The sequence below is a fragment of the Topomyia yanbarensis genome, chromosome 3 (assembly GCF_030247195.1).
Source record: "Topomyia yanbarensis strain Yona2022 chromosome 3, ASM3024719v1, whole genome shotgun sequence".
Taxonomy (NCBI): Eukaryota; Metazoa; Arthropoda; class Insecta; order Diptera; family Culicidae; genus Topomyia; species Topomyia yanbarensis.
Window position 1 is genome coordinate 294903741 of NC_080672.1, and position 25171 is coordinate 294928911.

General features: G+C 38.6%; 4 protein-coding genes across 5 annotated transcripts in view; 3 read left to right on the forward strand and 1 right to left on the reverse strand.

The window, feature by feature from the left end:
• Positions 1-25171, forward strand: part of LOC131691014 (cohesin subunit SA-1) — a 174999-nt gene that overhangs the window by 128366 nt on the left and 21462 nt on the right. The gene's annotated exons all lie outside the window — the stretch shown is intronic.
• LOC131691017 (DNA replication factor Cdt1) lies at positions 9121-11806 on the reverse strand. 2 transcript variants are annotated; one of them, XM_058977143.1, is made up of 3 exons: positions 11487-11805; positions 10801-11387; positions 9121-10739 (listed from the first exon to the last, which is right to left on the reverse strand). In XM_058977143.1, the coding sequence occupies exons 1-3, from the start codon at positions 11568-11570 to the stop codon at positions 9365-9367; spliced, it is 2046 nt and encodes a 681-aa protein (XP_058833126.1). In that variant the 5' UTR covers positions 11571-11805; the 3' UTR covers positions 9121-9364. The 2 variants fall into 2 exon arrangements, with proteins under 2 accessions (XP_058833126.1, XP_058833125.1); XM_058977142.1 differs by having other exon boundaries at positions 10801-11806.
• On the forward strand, positions 19813-21774 carry LOC131688003 (SRSF protein kinase 3). Its single transcript, XM_058972127.1, has one exon. It carries the CDS (start codon positions 19813-19815, stop codon positions 21772-21774), a length of 1962 nt encoding a protein of 653 aa, XP_058828110.1.
• Positions 21786-25171, forward strand: part of LOC131691021 (D-aspartate oxidase) — a 95597-nt gene continuing 92211 nt past the window's right edge. Inside the window, exon 1 of the mRNA XM_058977155.1 lies at positions 21786-22061. The gene's annotated coding sequence lies outside the window, so the exon portion shown is untranslated. The remainder of the gene's footprint in view (positions 22062-25171) is intronic.

The window sequence follows — 25171 nt, forward strand, 5'->3', positions numbered from 1 at the left end:
GGTATTTAGCTTGATCATGATGACCTTGTACAGTGAATCAATGAATGGAGCCTACAAGTAGCTATGCACGTTTTGAGAGCTCTATTCTTTAAAATGCCAACAACGACGATGGCCATGCCCTTATAGTCATTGGAGAAGGAGAGGAGAACGTTGTTATAGACACCGTGTATTGTATACCTACCTCTGCATTTCCGCGTTTGCCACGGGACAAGGCTATCTTAAGATGACCGTTCGAGGCCCCTGGCCACTATCGAATTAAGGGGCCCCTATCATTGCACAGCACGGTGTCCCGAAATAATAGCGTGTTCAAAAAGTCATCGGGCTCAATTTGTAAATAAAAGGTTAGCGTATTAAGGCCACTTTCATCCTTGAAGTGCATTTTTTAAAACGCCCCCTACTGGTGGCGAATTTAGATTTTTTGGAAAATGTGACGATTTTGGGTAAAATTTCAATTTCATTCCTGTTAAAGTAATCCTGAACTGTCATAGATTTTCGCAGCATTTTTTGTTGTTGTTCTGGAGATCCAAATAAAGAAATTTGGTGAGTTAGTTTGTATAAATTTTGGATTGAAAGAGCGGCAGAGCCATTAAAACTTAGTAAAAGGTGCATTTTTTGTTCTTTTCCATCAGTTTTTCTTTAAGACTGGGTATCTACAAAATTTTAGTAGTATAGAAAACACTTGAAATAGTTGAGCCGAATACATGGGCGTAATTTTGCTGAAGATAGTGTATAGCTAAGGCAAATGGGGTATGAGTTATTTAAGTTTTTGTTACATAATCTTTGACATTTTTAGCGATTCATCAAAAATAACTGGGCCAATTCGGACCTAGTAAGGGTTTATGAGCTATAGAACTGAAACGTGTCAACCGAATCACAAAGAAATATGTTTTCCTAAAACCCTGATCATTTGCGCACATTTTTTCCTAAGGCGACTTTTTCCGATCTTTTAACGTATAGTGTATAAACAATTCTGCGCAAAGGCACATGAAAGGTCCGAATTACCGCAACCCTGTTCCAATTCGGACCACCCATTTCTTTTCGATTTCTTGCAATAGAAATGAATTCCTATTTTGGCCCAAGTAATAGTTGATAGTCTCGCCCAAAACAGGAAATAAATAAAAGATATTATCCGGAATATCCAAAATCACAATAATGCATTTTATTTAATTAATTGTTGTTGCCAACAAAAATCTTGTTTTTCGACTTACACATTTTTTAAAAAAAAGCGCTCCGAAGCAACATTCGCTCCTAGCGCACGTACACGAGAACTGAGAATCGCAATATTTTGTGAGACAAAACAGAGCTACATGACAGCCATGAAAATGATATATACGCTTTTCATAATATTACCATAGCTGAAAAACAGCTGGGGGTCAGAATTGACCAGCGGTCAGAATTGCCCCACTTTCACCTACTGTTTAAAAAAATGCAATTCAAATGTGCCACATATTGTTTTTCGAAAAATAGAAGGGATATGATGGAAAATAGCGTTTTCCGTTTGTCTTTAGTACGTCAGGATCGGGTTTAATGACCATTTGATGATTTTTTGTAACATCAATTATAAAAATAATAATGGGGTAATTTGGGGAGAGATGCCGCACATTTCTAACAATCGATCCTGCATCAAAGGAAAAAAAATCAAAATTTGATGAAATCATTTTTATCAATTGCGACAAGTTTCTAAAATACTGTAAAATGGTTTTTGTCATGAAAAAAATCATCAAATTTTCACGAACATTAAAAAAGGTCATTGCGGGAGTAATGCCGCATGTGCGGGTGAGACGCCGTACCGTGGTCACAAACTGAAAAACTGTGAACAAAAGTATTTTTAGCTCTCGTTGATGTTTCTGTGATAAGCTGTCTTCAGTTGAGTGTCATGAAGTTTTATTACACCTATAAATCGGCTAGCACCTTCACTATTCTTAAGGGGGTACTACCATTTCCAGACACAATTTTTTATTCAACATTTTAAAAATATTTTTCTTTCGCAATCTTGTGCAACGGTTAAGTTGGAGTTACTTAATTAAGGGTACGATTTATCTATATGTTTATACGAGCGATATATACCTATGTGTTGGTAGGGGTTCCTTAAAAGCGGTTTTTGGCTGTTTCTCCTAACAATGAATTTATGTAAATTAGGTTTGTTCTTGAAATATTCATTTTGAAAAAGCATCAATTCGTTGAAATTTTTGCTTTTATCCCAATATTGACATCACTACAAATCAAAATTAGTACCTGAAACTCCAAAGAATAAACTGAAGTTATTAATACTTAGATACCTATTTCCCGTTTAAATATATAAATAAATAGACTCATAATTCTACATGTAACTTTGTTAGGTCAGTTAGTTTGTGGATATATCTTACTAAGAACCTATACCTGACGCAAATGATCATTTAATGACATTCCCAGGTGAAAAAAATACATTTTAGCTTTGTATCCTCCGCCATCGAGTGCGGCATTTCACCCGCAACTTTGATGCGGCATCTCTCCCAATTGTAGGGAAGAGATGCCGCACGACGACATTTTCTTTTGAAATGATGAATGATCGTGCTCATGATCAGAATACATTCTTAAAGGTCCTATCTATTCAACCGATACATGGTTTACCAAAAAGAAATCGAATGATTTAAAAAAAACGAGATTTTAATGTGGTACTGAAAAATTTTCTGCAGTCCGTGATGCAACTGGACGCACATAATCATTAATAAAATTTTCGAGAGTTAATAATAACGATTATTTTACATCTCTAGTGTTGTTATACTTTGAAAAACAAACTCACAATATCTTATTACCGTGTAAAAGTGACCCTATATACGAGATATAGAGAGAGCGGCATCTCACCCGACGCGGCATCTCTCCAGAAATTACCCTAATTTCGCTAATGGTGCCAAGTCTTTATTTATTTTTTAAAAGTTAATTACTTCTAGGGGGATTTTTCACCAAAACTATTGTATCAGAAGATGCGTTGTATTCTGTTGTAAAACTTTTTTTTGAAAATACGGAACCTTTAAAATTGACTATTTCGGAAACGTGTGATCTAAACCGTAAATATCAGTTTTTCAACATTCACCTCACTCTTCTGTATTTTTCTTCACTATAAATTACCTAATATGGTGATATACGCTATAATTTGCCACTAACTCGACATATTTATTTAATTTTCGTAAATTTCAACCCCGCTGGGTGGTTATTAACGTACTAAACAATTTTAAATCAGAACGCATATCCAATCAAATGCTCATAAAAACCGAGTCTGATGTACTAGAGACAAACGGAAAACGCCATTTTTCATCATTTTTCTTTTATTTTCCGAAAAATTGCGGGCTAAGCTTTATTTTGCAGAACAGTGTTATTTTTGATAAATAGCATAAAATGTAAAAAGGTGATCTAACAAAAACTTAAATAACTCATACCCTATTAGTCGTAGCTATAGGGGAACTGTGGGTAAGACGGACACATGGTTATTTTAGGCATATGACATATAAAGTTCAATTGCATTATATGAGTACTCTCTCTTAATGGATATCCTTGAATTATGAAGCACTCAGTAGGCCTTTAATATTGTTAAAGGCGAAAAATGTAAGTAAACATTGATAATTAGTAGTGTATCTTCGTGCAGATGTAATTTTTACGTCTCTGATTTTAAGGTTTATCGAGGAAAAAATCAATTTTTTCGCGATTTTTTTCTTTTATTTCGAAAATTTAACTCTTAAATGACATCTTCGTGGAAAATAACAGGTAAGTTCTTATACGAGTAAATAAGTGCAAGCGTTTAAAACATCTGTGTACTGCTGGGGCAAGACGGCCAGTCTTGATTAATTCTATTGATTCATCCTTATATGAATGTCGCGCGTGTAGAAACGAAATTCTAGCAGTCAAACGTGGAGAACCATCCAGTTAGCTGAAGTCTCACATGTAGTAGACCGCAAGATGCACGTTAATGTGACCGAGGCTGAATACGGAATTCCTAGGACCTGGAAAAGGTAGAAGACTTTGTGCAGGTCGCATATTCTGGCTATGTGTAAACGAGGAACTGATGCTACCAATTGCGAATTTAATATGTAACTTTCCAGTTTTGTATAAATGATTTGACTGATCATTGGAACTGATTGTATAGCTCTCTTTACGACAACGGAAAAAACGATATTAGAAAATACATCATTTGCTTCAACTTTAAATTGAACCCCAAAACGTTATTTTTCACCTCGAATTGAACATATATATTAAGAAGAACCACAAACTATCCAAAACATCCGTTAGAAACAGTAAATTTTAATATTTTGTATTGTGATCATCCTTTCGGCGACATGTCCGTCTTACCCCCACCATATGTCCGTTTCACCCGCAGTCTGTAAAAAGTGCAGATATTTCTTTGTTTTCTATTTCCTTCAAAAAAGATACTTGTTGATTTTTGTAACATAATCCCTCTGGGCACTCGAAAGCCAGCATATGCAGCTACAACATAGAGTATTTCATGTTGACAAAAACATGCTTTTACTATGTTTTATTTGAGTATAACCTTAACATGTCCGTCTTACCCCCAGTTCCCCTACACTTTTTTCAGCAAAATTGCGCCCCCAAATTCGGCTCAACTATTTCAAGTGTTTTCTATAATTTTAAAATTTTGTAGATACTCAGTTTTGAAGAAAAACTAATGGAATGCACCAAAAATTACACTTTGTTTTAAGTTTGAATAGTTATGCCCCTCTTGTAATCCAAATTTTTTACAAACTAACTCACCAAACTTCTCCATTTGGATCTCCAGAAAAATAAAAAAACGCTGAAAAAATCTAAAACAACTCAGGATCAATTCAACAGAGACGAATTTGAAATTTTATCCGAAATCGGCCCATTTTTCAAAAAATCTAAATTCGCCACCAGTAGGGAGCGTTTTAGCAAATTCATTCCGGAAAAGAAAGTGGTCTAATACCCTAACCTTTGATTTAAAAAGTGAGCCCGATTAAAGAGACTAGAATAACAAAGAGACGCCATGTTCCGTTTGCAATTCCAATTTTACTGTCAATGTTCTTCCAAACGAACAAGAGAGTAATCAATCGTAAATGTTTAGCATTATGTGGCATTGTTTTTAAGGAAGTATTGTTATGCAATTCATTAAAATTACTAAAGATTTTAAAGATAAAAATTATATCCTCAAACCAAATTTGTTACAATACCATCGTGTTTAGAAACGCTAAAGCGAAAAGGGCTTGGTTTCAGGGGAGCACGAAATTCAGCATGAGGGTAACGAATACCAAATGATGCAACTAATAAATTTTGGCCAAATATGGTTTTGCTGCTGCGAAATACGATTCCTGCGGATATAAATATGTTTTAGCTGGTCGAGGATCTCAGCAGACCAGAAGTCGCATCGGATTTTTATACAGTCGTGATTCGATGGTTGGACATTTTTTAACTGGACAGCTTTTTAGTTGGACCTCCGCTAGTTGGACCATTGTCCAACTAAAAAGTATCTGAAGTATCTTATGTCAAATTCGCTTTGACAATCAATCTGACAATTATTAGAGATGTGAATAGATGCAATTACACTACTAACGTCTCCTTTGGAGAGTTTTTGACATCCGTCAGTCCGTCCAACTAACGAATCAAATTCGTTAGTTGGACAGAGGTGTGGCCCAACCAGCGAATCACGACTGTATTGGTTAGAAGAAAGAAACGGAATAACAACTAACAAGTTTGGTGAGGCTTGCACATTTGCAGTGTTGCCTGTGACCTGTAGCCTGGTTGCTAGTTGAATTGTTTTCACTAAATTAAGATGGCGTCTCTTTGTTATTCTAGTCTCTTTAAGCCCGATGACATTTTAAAATTGTTTTAATTTTAAGACACCCTATTGCGCAAATGTCAATAGATGTATAGTAGTGTTGAGTTCTTTGTGACCGGTTTCACGAACACTAATGAAGTTTCCTGGTTGAAAACAATCCCATTTACTTTTGCCATCTTTGTTTATTATTTTCCACCAGCTTGTGATGTAGTATTTGTGTCATGTGGCGTGTACGTACATGAGCCGTAGAAAAGTCTATGGTTCTTCATACCACTCTAAGGGTGCTCACAGAGTGGCGGCGAGAAGCTGAGCTGGCGCTGATGCTGACATTAGAATGCAAGATGCGAGAAACCTGCTTGCTGCAAACCAAAGGGATGATGTCAGAGTGAAAGCTGAGCGGATCGGCGCCGACTGCCTGCTTTACTCCGATGGGTTCCATTTGATATGCTGCAAACAGGTTTCTCACATCTCGCCTTCTACTGTCAGCACCAGCCCCTGCTCAGCATCTCGCGGCCACTCTGTAAGCACCCTAAGGCTCGTTCAAGTATGAGCCAATGAATTTGTAACAAGTGTGAATGGGAAAAATCGCGACAAACATATGATTACGGCCTAAAAGCCAACTGTCAAAATCCATTTTGAATGGAAATTCCGGACAAACAGTTACACGCCAATCACAGATGTTGGTAGTAAATGAAAGAGAAAAGTTTTCTCTTTCATAAACTGTTGTGAACTGTGTTCGATTAGTAACAGTTTGTCTGGAATTTCCATTCAAAGTGGATTTTGACAGTTGGCTTTTAGGCCGTAATCATATGTTTGTCGAGAAATCATCAAAATATATGGAAAAAAGATCATGGTTATAAATTTCGCCACCAGGTGGCATTTTACACGCAAAATGATCTGAGCTGATCCAAAAATTTCATGGTAAGTGACCGTGTCTTGCGAAGGATTCCTAAAAAATCAAATAGTAGAGTTACTAGCAATCAAAATGATAAAGCATCAATTCATAGAGAAAAATCGTGTTTGATTCCAAGTTTTTCATAAGGAGACATATTGTAATGACAATTGGAAAGAAAATAGGACATTTGAAGGTTTAAAATAAAAGCCATTGCATGGCGTTTTGCATAATAACATTTGCATAATGCAGCAAGAGCCTGACAGAAATAATGAAGATGAAGGTTAGTCAAGGAGGAATGATTAAATAGGGCTGATTTATCGCCCACCATTTGAACGTTGTCTAGACCAGAAAAAAGCTTCGCAAGTTAGTGACAGATTCTGATGAGATGAAATTGAAACGCGAATTCCATAACTAATTTAGTTATAGGTTTTGTGCTCTTCACGCGCTAAGATGGTTTCAAATAATGTTCTCCTTAATGGAGACAAAATAGTATTCACCAAAATTGTTTCCACAAAGAAGAAATGTAGCATTTATCTTCCTTCATTTCTCGACAAACATATGATTACGGCCTAAAAGCCAACTGTCAAAATCCATTTTGAATGGAAATTCCGGACAAACAGTTACACGCCAATCACAGATGTTGGTAGTAAATGAAAGAGAAAAGTTTTCTCTTTCATAAACTGTTGTGAACTGTGTTCGATTAGTAACAGTTTGTCTGGAATTTCCATTCAAAGTGGATTTTGACAGTTGGCTTTTAGGCCGTAATCATATGTTTGTCGAGATTTTAACCCTCCGGCACTCGCGCCGTTGTATTTAGTGCAACTCGTTCAGAAAGTCTAACGAAATCTTCTTTCAGTACAAACGGCTGCTCATTCGGAAAGCCAATCACGCGAGTGCCGGAGTGTTAAATTTGTTGCATTAATTTTCCATTCCGGGTAGTGAAGATCGCATGATAGTGTTGGCTATTTGGAAGGCATTTCTGATGATCGACATCCCCTCAAGCACAACGGAGGTCGAATCGAATATTTCCCCGAAGGGAAAACTTAATGCCGATAAGTTCCCTTTCTATAGAAATTATTTCCATCTAATGTAACTGGCCCTGGATGGTCTACTTCTCGACCAAAGATAAGCGTGATTTAACTAAATAATACTCGGCCGTGTTCTATGTCGCTATGATCCGACTAGATGAACGTTGATTATCTTTGAGCGACCTTGAACATGTAAATACTTTTTACGAGAAATTATTCTGCTTACGTACCTGCCGGGCAAGTAAAGATTGATGGAGTAGTCTCCGATATGGGCCTTAAGTGCAAAGATATAGTGATGCATGGGGGTTAGCTCCTTCAAGTAATATAGCATAGTCCTTCAAGTAGCCTTTGATTCATTCAGTGAATGTTTTGGATTGCAAGTAATTGCGTTCAGCAAAAATCAAGGAGTATAAGAAAACAACTTATTTACCACCAGTCTCATTTGGGGCGTTTCCCTGGATCTACTCTTCCAAATTTTGTTCTTTAAAACTTGGTTCGTCTATACTAATTCGCCTTTTTGCGCCGCGGTCATAAACTGTCATCGTGCCAACAATTGGTCCATACAGCCACCCAAGATAGGGAGTGGAAAATGCGAAGAGAATCATGAAAATTATTCTTGCAACGGAATAAATGAATAAAAAATAATGAAAAATTCTCCTACTGTGCGGAGACTGCATGATCTCTCGACATATCCCCCGTAAACATTTTGCTGGGAAAATCTGAAGCATTCTTTCAAAGAATGCTCCGAGAATAAAGGCTAAACCGGCCACTGCTCATTCCCACGCTCCTTTGTTAACGAAAGAGCGCGGGACTGACAATCCCAATGAGTAAACGTCTTCTAATGTGCCTATAAATTTTCGAAAAAGGAAAAGCATTCTTCTAAGCTTCCTCGCAAAGGCCCAAGCAAGGAGTGTTCCTTGAAGGGCCTCCACATATAATGGGCCCTATTCTCACAGTCACGTCACTTAGTGACTAGAGCAAAATTTCGTTCTAGTCACTAAGTGACGTGACTGTGAGAATAGGGCCCAACTCGAGAAAGTGTTATTAGAAAACCGAAGTAAGGAAATCTTAGAAAATAGCAAAAATTCCACATGAGACAAAAAACCTCAAGTGTCCCTATATTTCAGCTAGAGCCTCAACCTAATACAGGGCAGATGAAATTCTCTGATATCGTGGACTGGATATTAAAAACTTTCCTTTGAAGCAGTTTTCTACCAAATGGCCCTCCTTTAATTCTTCGAGGGCTAATTCATCGAGCGAAGTATACCTCCGATTAGATTCGAAACATGGAATGCTCAATTTTGGACCAAGCGACAATTGGCGATTGGAAACAACTGAAGAGCTTTGTCGTCATTTAATATTTATTGTAGGAACATAAAACATTAATAAAAAAAACCTTCAAAAAAATCAATAGCTGGGCTCCAACTACATCGCTTTATTATCTAAAACACGAACATTTTCAAAGGATGCTACATAAACTTTTGAATAATCTATTGTATGGTAAAAACAGCAATCAATAGAAAAGCTAACAATCAATCAACTGGTAGTAATAATGAAGAAGAAAAAAAGAATGACAAAAGATGTTTTCATGCTTAGAAAACCAAATATTTCATGATTAAAAATAGTCTCACAAATGTAGTAAAATTTTCCACCAATCGATCAACCGTTTAGCAGTTCATTCGCCTTTTTCTCTAGTGGTTCGATCACTTTGGTCATATCGTAGTCTTTTACAATTTTAGCATACATGGTCTTCCGGACCTCAGTCAGCGTTAGCCAGAAGGATGCAATTTGGGCGATCATTTTCAGGTGCTCCTCCAACTCCTTCAAGGTCAATCTGCCGCGGTAGCTGTTTTCTATCTTAACCAGTACGATTTCCAGCGGTAGCACACTTTTGCGCTCCGTTACAAACACATTCCGCAGGTGTCGTGCTAGTTCCGGAAGGCGACCATATTTGATGGCTTCTTGCTCGATTGAGGGTCGTCGTGTCATTTGGTCTAACGCTTTGGCCGCTTGCTTAGCGCGGATTTTTTCCAGCAAGGACTTAGGAACATTCTTTAGACCGGCGTGGTAAGGATGTTCGATTTTCCCCTTTTCCACTTGCAGCGGGGAAGCTATGTTTGTTGTGGAAGTGATTGGCGCAGCACCGGTAGTTTGACGTTTCTTTTCCTCCAGTCGTTCGAGAGCGCGTTCCATGGCTGTGCTACAGTTGAAAAGGTTGCGTGACGCTGAAAGTACATCTTTAGCCGACGAGAACCGTTCCACGTTAGGTGGTTGAGGAAGTTCAGCTTGTTCAATATCCGGGCAACTTTCCAGATTAAAGTCCGGATGCCAGCATGTTAGTTTCTCGCGTGGAATCCTCATCGGTGGGTCTAGATCGAGAAGAAATTTTTGGTGCGCGTCCATGGCTTTCTGCAGGAGCAAACGATTGAATTTATGCAAACGTTCGATCATTACTTGAGGGTTCATGGACTGATTCTGGGCGCTTCGAATGACGTTAGAGTCTTCGTCTGACAATTTTGCAGGAACGGCTTTCTCTTTTACGTTCGGTTTGATGACAAGCTGATAGGTTTCATGTTTGGTAGCCGATCCATAATTCTTTGTCAATTCCAGACTAATTGCAAAAGCCTCCGGGAATAGGGTTTTGATTTGTGCCAGATGGCTTTCGTATAGATTCTTGCGGGCCATTCTCTGCACGGCAGGTTTCAGCTTCTTGAACGTTATCTGCTCCTTCCGGTTGTGATACATAGCACATACTGTATCGATACACTTGAAAAGCTCACCCAGGCAACGATATTTGTAGGGTAGTTGAAGAGTTGGACGGCCGGTTTCGGTCAGGTGTTGGAAACGCTGGTAAGCCGGTAGTTTTGTAGGACTTGCCATAATCGGAGTAGGCGATGGTTCCTTAATTGGACTCATGAGCGCGGATAGTCGCTTTGGTGTAACGTTCTTCGTAGGGGACATCAGCGAGCTATGGCTGGCCTTAGTCGGGGTGCGATGCAATGTTTTTGTCGGAGACATGAAGGGTTTCTGTGGACTAAAAGATAACAATCTTAGTATAGAAAATTTTCAAATGAATAAAAACCAAAGCAAATTACCTCACGGGCACCTCAACTTCAAGGGTTTGAAATTCTTTCAAGTTGCGGGCTGCCGTCTTCGGACTTGGTGGAACTAACGGCTTCTTGTTAGTATCTAACCGTTCGCTCTTCAATCTGTCCAGTTTCTCCAACCCACCGCGCATTTTGTTCAGCGATGTCTTAAGGTCGGCTAATCGAGCGCTTCGACTTAGCTTGTTTCTGGTCTCTTCCACACTCATATTGCTGATATTTGGAACTGAACCACTCCCTAGATTGGATGCAACCTTTTTGGTTGGTGTTTTGGTTCCTCTCTCGACATTATTTACATTGTTTTTAGTTAAAAACTCAGCCGTAGATGAAGTGGCCGCTTTGGATACATTCTTCGCCTCAGCTGAGATTTCCTGTCTAGTAATCGTTGGTTTCTTTCTGGGAGAAAGCGCACCTTTTTTGAAAAAGTTGACCAACTTCGGCTGTTCAAGCATCTCTCTCGTCTTTTCATTAACGGTCACCGCTCCGATGCGTCGTATGGCTCTGGTAGCCCGCGTAATACGTTTTGCTTCCGAATCATTTCCGACGTTTGATTCCACATCTGAGCTAGCAGCAGCATTCTTGGGAAGAAAATTTTTAGTATTGGCAAAAACAACTCGGCCAGAAGCCATTAACTGTTCCTGATTAGATTCATATGCCGAGTGTTCGAGAACCAATACCTTATTGCGAGTAGCGGCGCCTATTTCGTCAGCTGCTGCACGCTTTCGTGCGTTGAAGTATGCTGCTACTGTTGGCTGGGACATTTTGTTCTAGATCTTCAACGTTAACTTGATGACACTTCTAAATGCCTAATCCATTAAAATTTAACCAATTTTCACTGGAACGCGTCACTCTTCCTGCTAGCACTTTAATCGCTTGGGTACTTATGACAGATTTTAATGAGAATATGATGGTCAAATGAACGGTTTTCCCTCCAATTCGAATCCGACTGCAGCGAAATGCATTCCTATAAACTGTCGTTGCCACAATCGATTAAAAAAGACGGGCGAAATTCGTTCATCGATTGCGCCGTTCGCCGCACCAATAAACCGCCAGCTGATCTTTGCACGGTACAGTAGGATTACACAACTTTGAGGTATACGCGTGTCCAATTTATATTCTTAAGAAAATTAACACACAGTGTTTCATTTCACAGCGTTACTTTCTTATATGGTGTACTGGATTTTATCGAAGACTACATAACAAGAAGACTGACATCTCTTTCCTTCTTTCACACAAATGAGAAACGACAGAGCTTACTGCAGCTCTGTTGTACGAAGGTAGGAGTTAAACAAAAAAGTAAAAAGGACCAAAGAGAATAGGGAAAGAGACGAAGAGTGAAAATCAGTCAAAACGGCAACACTCTCTTTATGATGATTTCAACACTAGAATTTTGGCAACCGCTTCCACAGGCAGCACTTTTACTTTAAATGACTACTATTATATTTTGAAAACAAACGTTATGTCGATCGTTGGATTTGTTTATCAAACCATGTGCATTTCGAAACAAAGATGAAATAATTCTAAAGCTTGTTTTTACTCATACATATACTCTAGAATGGACCTTACACAATCAAAATTGGACTAAATTCTGACAAAAATCAAATTTCTTTTTTGATAGATGTACAATACTTATCTCCTCCAACTCAGGCATGAGTAATGTTTATTTACATTGCACGATTGGTCTGCTCAATAAGGTATTTTTGGCTTCACACTATTCGTCTCTTTCCCTATTCTCTTTGAAAAGGACTACCTTTACCCTGAGACGAGACATGCAAATAGCAAAAAATCGAACGTCAAATGCAACCAGTCCATTTAAACTATGTGAGGCAAAAAGAGAGGCTATGTGAGACAAACGATAGAATAGAATAAATCAATAGTAATTCTTCAAAAGGGCGAATGAGACTTTTGTAAACAAACTTATTTCGCTCATTATTCCGCCACCGAGTTGAATTTCATGAAAAATACACATGAATCAACATCTTTACCCTTGGTAGAATCATTTTCAAATGTTTTCTGTGTTGAAATGATAACAAATTAGGAGAAATCAGCAAAACAAAAGTTTGTTTACAAATCTTATTAGCCCTATTCAAATGTTGATATGGAAATTGAATTTCGACAGTTTCAGTGCTCGATAAAATCAAAACAAAACATTGCCAGCAGCATAACTGCAGGAACAAATAAAAAAGAAGCATAAATTTTGTTGCCAGAATTATTGAAAGTTTCGAAAATAGAGCATGCAGAGTTGCCAGTTACATCAAATTGATCGGAATTGCGCATATCAGCTTTCGATACAAATGCAGTGATATGGGATTCTATTGGAAAAACACTACACCGGGGATACGTCATAAGATCCGAAAACAAATGTTCGTCTTAGGGCCGATTTCGTCACCCTCGCTTTACGCTTAAGCCAAATTAAAACGTACTGGTGAACCTGGTTTAAAAGTTAAGCGAGTATGAAGAAATCGACCCTTAATGTTACTGTTTTTTTGATGCACACCGTAGGCGTCATAAATGATGCAGAGTTTATGATTTGGGATGGAAACCGGTGTCATACGGCGGAGTGATGGTTTGTCATAAGATCTGTCACGGTAGACACGTTTACGTTTCGGATGCCATCACGCAAGTTTTGTGCGCCAAAATGTCTCAACCTTTTAATACTTTATGACCAGGGGTGTTCGCAGGTCGATGCGATGTACTGTCGGAAGCTGTGAGTGTGGTATAAAATCTCACACGCAGAGAAATGTATATTGAATTCCAAAATAATCCGCTTCGAATTCAAAAATTTATATTTTTTTGAACCACGGCCTAATTGCAATTTTTTTAGAATCAAAAATATTTATTTTTAGCTTCAAAAAAATGTTTGTTGTTTCCACTAGTAAACTTTAATAGTCCTTATGTTAGATTTAATAATGTTTTTGTTTAAATCTGTCATATGTTTATTTTTGAAACAACGCAAATTTTGTTGCTTGAAATGCGCTTTTCCTTTAAAAACAATGAAAAAATATATTTAATCCAAAAAACATTTTTGTTTTGTTTTTAAAAAAGGTTTGGTTAATATTAATATTCTGGTTATAATTTTTCTTGTATCCGTAGGTGCTCATATTTTGCGCCGATTCCTAATTTCGATCGTTGTGATCTAAACCAAGATTTTCAAAAAATGTCATAACTTACAGAAAATAAGTAATATTTGAATTTTGCGATTAGATCGTGAACAGAATTAGAAGCCCGCACAAAATATTGCAGCATCTCGTTATACATTAAACGCAGGACTGAGGTTTTCGGCTTTTATGCTTTATGTATTATATTTACATAATTACAGTTTCTAAAGAACAACTTTCATGGATGTATGCATTTCGTCCTTTCCGCTAGAAAAAGCTGCTGTGTTAGTTCCTCCACATCCTTACGTTCGATGAATTTTAGGGCATCAATAGTGTATCCGTTTTCTGACATATTAACAAATATTAGGTTTATATTACATTATTAACAATTAATTTACTCACCTATAAAAGCACTCATTACCACATCGCCAAAATCAAACGATTTTAATATTTTAAAAATGTCCAAATCTTCTAATACTGGCGTCTCGAACTCGTAATGTAACAAAATGGCGGAGATCGAACCATACACGGTCACTATTTTAGGCAATATATTTAAATCCAAAGCCAGTATTTTTGTTTCACATGCTATTATTTTAAAACCAATAAACATTTTTTGGTTCAATTAATTCCCTGAATTTAAATCAAAGTTTCAATGTATTTGATACGAATATTCCCTATTTCCCTATCAGATTTATGAATCAAATTGCAGTATTTTATTAATATTTTAGAATCAACACTGGCTGGTATTTGAAAAAAACCTGTTTTAATCCACCTAGCGGTGCAATTGTGCCTTTCTCAAACATGAACACGAGAATTTTTGCGTTGTTTATATTCATTACAAGCTTCCAAATGTATATATTACATTTTTATTATACACGACATGACAACTATATACAAGAATAGAAATCATTATTCGAGTTCTAAAACTTTGTAAAAGAAAAAACAGCCACATTAATATTAAATTGAAAAAAAAGGTGCGAAATCGGCAGTCCCAAAAAGTCGATTTTTATAAAAAAAAATTCTCGAGATAACATAAAATCTCGACGTTTCATGCATTTTAAAGATGTTTGGCATCAAAAATACGAATTCGATTTCTGAAATTTCATGGGGTCCCCCCTTTGAAAAAAAATTTGAGTTCCGGCTTATATGGGAATTTCATATGTGACCGGACGATTTGGTCTATATTTCCGGACCCATATAAGCGATCCGTACGAAATTTTATAGACATCTGTGGGGATCTTATAGCTATCATTTGGGACTAAGTGAAAATCGGCCCAACCATTTTTGGGAAACTGATGTGAGTTCGTCAATTTTAAAAGATGGCCGCTTTTCCCGGGCACTTCCGGAACCGTCTATGGTGGTCAATGTAGTCAATGAAAGTTTGGTTGGCCGTCGGTGACCTAGAACAGCAAATTGAAGTTGTTTGAGAGACATTTTAGCGAAATTTTTACCTTTTTTGCTTTCATCGGAGTATCGGTTTGAATCACAATTCGCTATCCCGGATAGAATTTTACAATAGCATTTACCCTACAAACAATCATAAAATAATAAATATTATAGTTATTACTGTTTCAACATTGTTCGATGCCAAGTTCTCACAGTAGATTTACAATAAAATTTCATGTAACAACAAATTTCACTGTTCAGCAAAAAACTGATACAGTGCATTCACATTAAATTTTACTGTTTTCGAGAAAAAAATGTGTGAAGAAAAACTGATTTTTTTAATGTTAAGATACATAACCACCCCCCTTTTTCACTGTAAAAGTCTATTTTACATGGAAATTTACTATAAAAACGTTAATGTTTATTGTTTTTGTATTGTAGCATAACAATAAAACTTACTGTAAATTATTGTAAAAATACTGTACTGTCACAGTGAAAATCAAGGTTTTGTTACTGTACATTTCTATTCGGGATGTGATCGCACGCCACAACCTGTAACTCCGGAACCGGAAGTCGGATCGGGATGAAATTAAATAGCCATTTACGATGACGTAATACCTTTCATTTGAGGCCCAGTTTAGTCGAATCGGTCTAGCCATCTCCGAGAAACCGATGCGACTATTATTCTGAATTTAGATACTTCCGCCGGGGCTTCCGAAACCGATGATGGTGGCCAATGTGGCCAAATAGACTTTGAATGAATGTTAGTGATCTAATACTACAAATCGAAGCAGTTGTGGTCATATTTTGGAAAAATTTTCACCTTTATACATTCATTGCAGAATTTATTAAAATCGACATTTTCTGCGTGTTCGTACTCATCACCCTGTAATTCCGGAACCGGAAGTCGGATCCATTAGAAATTCAAAAGCAGCCTATGGGAACGTTGCACCTTTCATTTGAGACTATGTTTGTAAAAATCGGTTCAGCCATCTCTGAGAAAAATGAGTGACATTTTTGGTCACATACACACACATACACACACACATACATACATACACACACAGACATTTGCCGAACTCGACGAACTGAATCGAATGGTATATGTCACTCGGCCCTCCGGGCCTCCGTTAAAATGTCGGTTTTCAGAGCAATTGCAATACCTTTCTATTGAGAAAGGCAAAAATATTTTTTATTTCCGTTTCAATTTTTTTTGAATTTGATTTGAAGTCGCACAATATTTGAATCGAATATGCCTTATTTCTCTGTGTGCAGAAATTATATTCCTCGGGCTAGCAAATATTGACGGCAACCATCGTTATTTTTACGAACTGACTGGACTGCAGTATATTGTTAAGTAGATTGCGGTTCGTGTCGCGTAGCAAATTTTGTTAAATCGGACGGAATGATGACTGTAGACATCGGTCCTCGGATGGAGGGCAAAATTTTTCGCAAGTTTGTCTCAACGAGTGAGATGTGTCCTTCAGTTTGTGTAATTAATTTAATCAGCAGGTAAAAGGAAATACAGCATGTTCTGGGTTTCCCACAAAGCCAATGTTGTATCAAGATGATCTGAAAACAGTACAAATACAAACATTAGAATCCAAAAAAGAACGATTTGCACAACAAATGGATTTTAGCGGTTACAAAACTCGAATCGGTCTGATAATCAAATTTTACAATTGATTGCTATTTAACTCTCACATAAGGATTTCAGCCTTGGAAGGGTTTTTGATCGGGAACCTGTATTTTGTAGCACTGATCGGAGTAGATCCGGGAAGATTTGTTTCGTTAGCTCGGTTATGGTTGTTTTTTTGCCTAGATACCTTTTAGTTATTTTTTCTTGGATACTTTACATCAAAAAATGAGTGCCCGTGTTTTCATGTCTGCGAAACGTCATGGTAGGGTTTGACATTTCGAGGCACCGTGAGTTACTTATTGGCGAATCCACAATGAACCACAAAAAAAAGTTAGATGCGAGGCCCTGGGTCCACCGCTTAATTACCCGATTAAGTTGGGTTTCGTTGGTAAACAATTTCCGTCAGCATATTAATCGCTAGATTTAAACTGTGTAAATCTGGTTCCAGAAATTGCTGCTAAAGGTTAATCGAAGTCTATGAATTTTGGAGTCTAAAACGAAACTGAAAATCGAAGTCAATTCTCTTATGCTGGGGAGTCAGGATCAACTGAGGTGCTTCCCGAGCAAACGAAAAGCCCATAATACCCCCATGTTCATGGGGTTTGATATGGGTGTTTGAAATGGGTTCAACCCATGAAAAAACCATCACCATGGTCCAGTAGATCCCATATAAAATACCATATGTTGGTGTATTTATAGGTTATTGAGACCATTTTATGGTGCCTAGATGGTTGTGAATTTTGGCACGGACCATGTCTCAGGTCTTACCAAGGGGCTATGTGGTGTTTGAACCCATGAGTATTTGCTCGGGTTGTTTCGAAGTTTGGTGGCCTTACCTGGTAGTTAGATAGTTACGCGTTTTAGATTTTATTATTGTTAAAACATTACTACATACTTTTAAACCAGCTCATCAGCAATATTGTCATTTCCACTTAAACATCTACGATAATTTTTTTTCCAAGACGGTGGAAAAGCGAAGGTTTGTTCATGTTTTTACCGTAAGTTTTTGCCATACCACTGGTATTTCATAACACAACATTAAGTTAAAAATACTATGCTTGCGATAAATTTAAGAACCATGAATTATTAGTTGAAAATCGTTGTAACGGCGGTCTTAATTTTACCACATTTATGGTGAAGTGGTAAATATTCATACAACGCATGGTAAAATTGACTGTAGCACTATTAGTGTTTTGATTGCAAGTCGTTCTTCACTTGAACATTGAATATAGTTAAACATACCATGTAATTTCTCGGATATTTTGAACAATTATCGTTATACGAAGAATATTTCCATATCAACTTTTGAATATGGCTAATAAGATTTGTAAACATACTATTGTTTTGCTGATTTCTCTTATTTTGTTATAATTTAAACACAGAAAACATGTGAAATTGATTCTACCAAGGGTAAATATTTTGATTCAAGTGTATTTTTCATGAAATTCAACTCGGCAGCGGAGTAATGAGCGAAAGAAGTTTGTTTACAAAAATCCCATTAGCCCTTTTGAAGAATTAATATTGATTTACTCTATGACATACTATTTTGGTGAATAGTGATTTTTAGAGCGGATCTATTTACAGATCTACCAAAATATTATTTTCAGTGTACCGATCGCCAACATCTACACGCCACCGAAAAACTACCTAAAATTCAGTACTTTTGACTCAATCTCGTGGTATCGTGCAGGAAGGTAAAATTAGGTAAACCGTGTTGAAGGTAATTTCCATTTAACTACGGCAAAAATAATAACTCAACCTTGAGTTTAATTTACTTAAGTTTAAGTTGAATTTACCTAATTTTGAGTATACCCCAAACAATTTAAAAGTACCTTACTGCACGGAAGACCTGTACTGAGTCGAATCTCTCGTTTTGTTTTTGACAACACTAATAAGTGCGAAAGCGACGCACAGCAAAAAAGTACCTAAATTTAAGTTAAAAGAACTTATTCTGTAGGTTATTTTATGGTTGCGTGTAGTTTAATCCGCCTAGCCATGTTTTCGTTTACTGGGATATAACGCAGTCACATATTTTCATCGATTAGTGTGTCTTGGATATTTTTTCGCCGGTCTGCGTTTGTGTCCAGTGCAACCCTGTCGGCATTTGGCACCATGATTGTTTGTGTAGACTTTCGACCAGTAATCGAGACTTCTGGGACCCGCCGTGCAGTAGCACGGATAAAAAAATACGTGAGTAGCTTAGCAAGCGCTGGCTGATGGTTTTTCTTTTTTCGGGTCGGGGAAAACGCGTTTTCATTGATTTTTTTTCATTAGTTTGTACCGTTCCCAGCGTGTAGTGTGTAGTTTTATAAACGCAAAATTGCTGAAAGTCGTGTAAAGTGAAAAAATTAAGAGTTTGACTTATTGGTAAGAAAGCAGCCGTAAAAAAAAAGAAGTGCAAAAGGAATTTTTTGACGGAGTATTTTTTTTATCAAAAAAGGAACATCAATGGCGAGGGAATGAAGAAGACTCTTGAGTGCGAGTGAAACGGGAAGATATGTGTCGAGTTTCGCTGTCAAAAAAAGACGAACATCATCGCACACTTTGTGGTCTCGCGTTTGCCAAAGGAAGGAAAATTCCGGACGATTTTTTTCTTTTTTCGATCTCATAGCGAGGTGGTCCGTGAACGATCGGAATAAAAGTGCGAATTCGCGGAATATAGTGGTTTTATTTTTATTTGCTTTTTAGTTTGACCATTATTGTTCTGGAATTGACGGTGGATTGCATAAGTGGAAGCGGAAGATACTGGTGAGAGCATTTTTTTCGGTGGAAATACGTGCTTCCTGTTTGGTGAGAGTTTGGTGTTGATAGCATTCCTGAGGGGGCAGTGCACAATAAGGAACAGCGGACAGTTGAAAACAACGGTGCGATAGGCAAAAGATGAACGCAAAATCCGACACCAATCGGCATGTTCTAACGATCCAGGCGAAAAAGAAGCGTCATAAGACAGCTAAGAGGAAGGCTAAACAACAGGCACAGCAAGCAGCAGCACAAGCGGCTGCCACAGCTCAGCAGCAACAGAGCCAGGTGTCATCTCCCGATAATGAGATGAATCCGGTTCCGGCAAATGACAATCAGCAGTATTCAAGCTTTGCAAGTAGCAACAAAAAGAACAGCAGCTCCAACGAGTCGATTGATGAACGCGATGAGGATCGACTGTTGGACGACGCCGGCGGTTACAGCAGTGATGAACGAGAGGGGGAACAGGAGTGTCGTGAAGATTACTGCCGGGGAGGCTATCATCCGGTCAAATTGGGCGATTTATTCCTGCAGCGATATCACGTTATTAGGAAACTCGGATGGGGTCACTTTTCAACCGTTTGGCTCAGTTGGGATCTGGAAGAAAAACGGTACGTAGCGCTAAAAATTGTTAAATCTGCCCAGCATTTCACCGATACGGCCAAGGATGAGATTCAAATATTAAAATCGATACGAAATGCTGATCCGGATGATCCAAAGCGGAACAAGACAGTTCAATTGTTGAATGATTTCCGGATAACCGGTGTCAATGGAACACACATATGTATGGTGTTTGAAGTTTTGGGTCATAATTTGTTGAAACTGATTCTGAAAAGTAATTATCGCGGAATTCCGTTGCCTAACGTGAAATCAATCATTCGGCAAGTCCTAGAAGGGTTGGATTATCTACACGCAAAATGCAAGGTGATACACACAGATATCAAACCGGAAAATGTGCTGCTGTGTGTGGACGAGAGTTACATACGAAAATTGGCCTGCGAAGCAACGGAAATGCACACGATGGGTTGCCGTCTGCCGTTCTCTTTGATTTCAGCTGCTCCGCCGCAGTTCCAGGAGCAGCCGCTTAGTCAGAATATGAGTAAAACTAAGAAAAAGAAGCTAAAGAGGAAGGCTAAAATGCAGACGGAGCTGATTCGGCAGCAAATGGAACATATTCAGCAGCAAGAGTTTGGCACCACGACAGCACTGGAAAACTGCGAAACTGAATTGATCTCGACAAAGAAAATGGACCAAGAGCATGACGATTGCGAATCTCCCATTGCTTCCCCGGATAGTCCCCGATTGTTAAATGGCGACCGTTCTGGTAGCCCATCCGGTTCCTCCGGTGATGAGGACGAATCCCCCGCCAAAACAACAGCAGCAGCGAAATCGTCTGAAGCTTCCCCTAATTCGTCCAGTCCGGATCAGTCGACTTCCAACAACAACGACGATGCAGTCCTAAAGAAAGCTTCTTCATCCTCTCTTCCGACTGCTTCGTCCTCGCAGGCAATCTGTACCGAAGGTAAACTGGACATCAGTGAATCGATGCGCAAGATTCTTTCTCGGGTGAAAGAGCGTAAAGATCCGGCATTTGAGGTGTGCGATGTGGAAGTGAAGATCGCTGATTTGGGAAACGCCTGTTGGGTGGACAAGCACTTTACCGAGGACATTCAGACACGCCAGTATCGTTCGTTGGAGGTCATCATCGGTTCCGGGTACAACACATCAGCCGATATCTGGAGCACGGCCTGTATGGCATTCGAAATGGCCACAGGAGACTATCTGTTCGAACCGCACTCAGGGGACAACTACTGTCGGGATGATGATCACATTGCCCATATCATCGAGCTGCTGGGACCAATTCCGAAGCGGATCGCCCTTTCCGGTCGTATGTCCAATCATGCGTTCAATTCGAAGGGAGAATTACGGAATATTTCCGGACTGAAGCCGTGGGGTTTGGTTGATGTGCTGCGGGAGAAGTACGAGTGGAGCTTGGAGGATGCGATTGAGTTCAGTGATTTTCTCAGCCCCATGCTGAGCTACGATCCGAAGTCTAGGGCTACGGCATCCGAGTGTCTGAAGCACTCCTGGTTGAAGCATTGAGTTGTTCCAGTTGGACTAGAAGCAAACTAGTGCGTGTTGCGAGTGTATGTGTGCGAGCATTGTTGTGGAAAATTGTTTAACAGTTACGCTGTAAGAGAAAGAATATGTAAAATGGGCCAGAAAAACATTGTAACAGTGACACAAGAGCCATAATTGATATTGCAAGTGCTGAACGAAACGAAAGGATACACATACAAAAGTGTGGAAAGTGGAAGGCGTTACGAGCGGAGTAGGAGCGGCGACCAAGCGAGGAGGGACTGCGGATACTAAGATACAGCGAAAGAATGGTAAGTTTTCACTTTACACAAGCTTTTGTTAAGCAAAGAAAATTTTTTTCGTCTTTGCTGCGTCTGCTTCTGCTGGTGAGGTGAGCCTGGGGCGGAAGTTGCTACCGATGGTGAAAAATTTTGCTGGTTGGCCAAACCTATTTAGTTAGTACGGTAGTTTTTCGTTGCATACTCCGGATTTTCTTTTGTCATTGCTTTTTGTTCATGAACCGTAATTGTTGTAGTGTATGTTCGCACTAGTAGTGACAGAGGGCAGACGAGACAAATGGATAAACTATGAATCGTTTTTGAAATGACAATGATGTGGTGTATTCTGTAGAGCTAAGAATTGAAAAGTGTACTTGCTATACTAGGAAAAATCGAGATTAATGCATTAGTGCTTTAATGATCTGGACAGATTCGTTCGACAGTTCGCTGCAATTATTCCGAGCTTGGCGAATAAAGTTTTATACGGAATATCCTTTATTTTAATGCTGATTTCGTTTTTAGATCAGAGTTGCTCTAGGTTCGCTCGGAGCTGTCACTTTTATATGGAAACTGTGAACATTAGAGCGAACCTAGGGCGACTCGATTCTAAAACCGAAAACAGCATAAGTTAACCGAGATTTGTTTGCAACCTGACAACCAAAAATGTTTTCTGGTTGCTTCAAATTTTGTTAAATCGAAAAAATCACACAATATTTTTTGTTCCTATTCCATCAGCATTACTATTCTAGCATTCAAAATTTGTCAACTGGTTAATAAAAATTTAACACAATTTAACAAATTAGACTCATCGACGTCATGTGAAAATAAAATTAGATCTAAAACATTTTTGATGCTCGTATACTGCCCATTATCGCAAGTCAGTCCCATGTGCTATGGAATTCCCTATCTACATGGGACTGACTTGCAATTATAGGCAGCATACTGCCGCTATACGCATGACTCCCATGTGCTATTGCATTCCCCATACACATGGGACAACTATGCGTAGAGCGGCAGTATATGTTAGGAGCAGAACACGTAAATATTACACGATTTTTTTCTATTTCTGTGTGTGGTGCTTCGGATTTGAGTGAAAGGAAATACGTCCGTACACGTCAGTCATTACTTTATTTCTGCCTTCTATATTCCCTATCTCGCAAAGCCTACTCATTTCATTTCCCACATTTTCACGTCTCCTTTTGTATCATTTTTTTTAAGAATTATTAACTACATAATATAATCTTTGTATTTATTTGGAAGTTTACGAACTCGTGGTTTCTTTTTTATGGAATCTCTGTCTTTATGATCAAATCCAGTAAAATTTCTTCGAGATCTAGACTTGTTTTAATGGAAATCAATTCTACTTCCTAATCTAGTGTTTTTGAGGTTGCTGGTACATTGTGTTGAGTTGTAGAGGTTGTTGCCAATTGTGGAATTTTCTTTACATGTGCCACATTGGTTTTATCACATTCGCCCGAATGACATTCACCCGAAAGTCATTTACCCGAATGACGTTCGCCTGAAAACCATTTACCAGAATGGACCATTTACCCGAATGTAATTAACCCGACTGGACCATTTACCCGAATGCCATAAACCCGAATGGACCACTCGCCCGAATGCCATTAACCCGAATACCACATTCACTCAAGCATAATATAAAATCGGTAATTGTCTAGTTTAGAGACTTTAGTAATAGAGGTTTAAATGCGGTTTTGCCAAAGGGGTGTATTTTAACCTAAATAAACCAAATACGAGAGCGGAAATGTGAAATAATTAACCAAAATTTGATAACAAGTGAGCTTATGCAGCGGAGCTAACGTGATGCGACTTGGTCGCATATCCGAGGGCAAGGATCCGAAGCGGCGCAAAGCCGCTGAGGTTTCGTTGGACAAGACGTTGATCCCCGTCGCCGGGGTTATAAGCAAACCTATGATCCTCTCGTTTGCCCGGTTTACTCAAACATAGGGGCTATAACTAGTTTAAAACCGACTAAGCGACAGCGAAGTCGGACAGTGCACCAGAAAGCGATGTGGCGTAGCCGCATTAGTCAACCGAACACTAACCAATGCTATGCCACGACGCTTTTAGGTGTACTTTCTGACGCCGCTGAGTTTCCGTTGCCAACGCCAAAAATGCTCTTCAGGTGCAAACTGATGGATGTAGGGCGCAGTTGTCAGCTCGAGCGGTGGAATCTCGTGATAAACCGGACAAAATAATAAGAAATCTTTCGGAAACATCATCAATCGAGGTAAATATATATTAAGATGTTCCCTATAGGTAAATATATATTAAACAGCTCTTTTCATACAATTAGGGGTTGATTGCTTCTTTCAAACGTGACCAAATTCTTGGATTCGGAAGCTCACCGAATACAACTCATTTACAAACAAGTTGTTGCCTCGGCTTTCTTGCCCCATCAAGGTATTCCAATAGCACTCGTAGAATTGAGGGAAAATTCTCCAAAGGTTCTTGACGATTTTTTGGATTACATTAGTAAAAATTGTATTTTCGGTAGGAAGCAAGCTAACAAAAAGTTTCTCGGTGACTGCTCTTTCCCCCGCTTGTGGTCAGTTTTCGAAAGTGTATCGAAAAAGATTCCTAGGATCACCAATAATGTGGAACGCTGGCACAATAAATGGAACGGTTTGTTAAGCCGTGGAAATCCTACATTCTATGGTGTTTTGAAGCAGTTGCAGCTTGGAGAGAAAAGCCCCAGTACGTACACTACAAGCGGTACCAACAGCTAAAAAGTCACGAAAGAAAGAACCTAAAATTGGAAACCTTTGTTAAATCATACAAACCAGGTGATTGGATTAACTATTTGACTGGTATAGCCTTAGTGTTAATTTCTTCATAGCATCAATTGTAATAAAATATGTATTTCAGCTTAATAAACTAAATTCTTTCGATTGACATTTCGATGTTTTTCGGGTATATGGAATTCGGGCGAATAGCATTCGGGTTTATGTTGCATTCGGGCGAATGTCTTTCGGGTGTTCGTGGCATTCGGGTGAATGACATTCGGGTAAATGGCTTTCGGGCGAATGTGATAGAATCGCCACATTCGTTTCGTATTGTTTCTTTGATCCTGAATCTTCAACTATTATCTTTGGACCTGTTCTTCTAACAACCGTATATCT

Coding starts and splice junctions, on each gene's coding strand:
- LOC131691017 (XM_058977142.1), bottom strand. CDS start 11,570: ATGTCCCAGCCAACAGTAGCAGCATACTTCAACGCACGAAAGCGTGCA. Junction 10,740..10,800: donor GAAGTTGAGGTGCCCGTGAG/GTAATTTGCTTT, acceptor GTTATCTTTTAG/TCCACAGAAACCCTTCATGT.
- LOC131688003 (XM_058972127.1), top strand. CDS start 19,813: ATGAACGCAAAATCCGACACCAATCGGCATGTTCTAACGATCCAGGCG.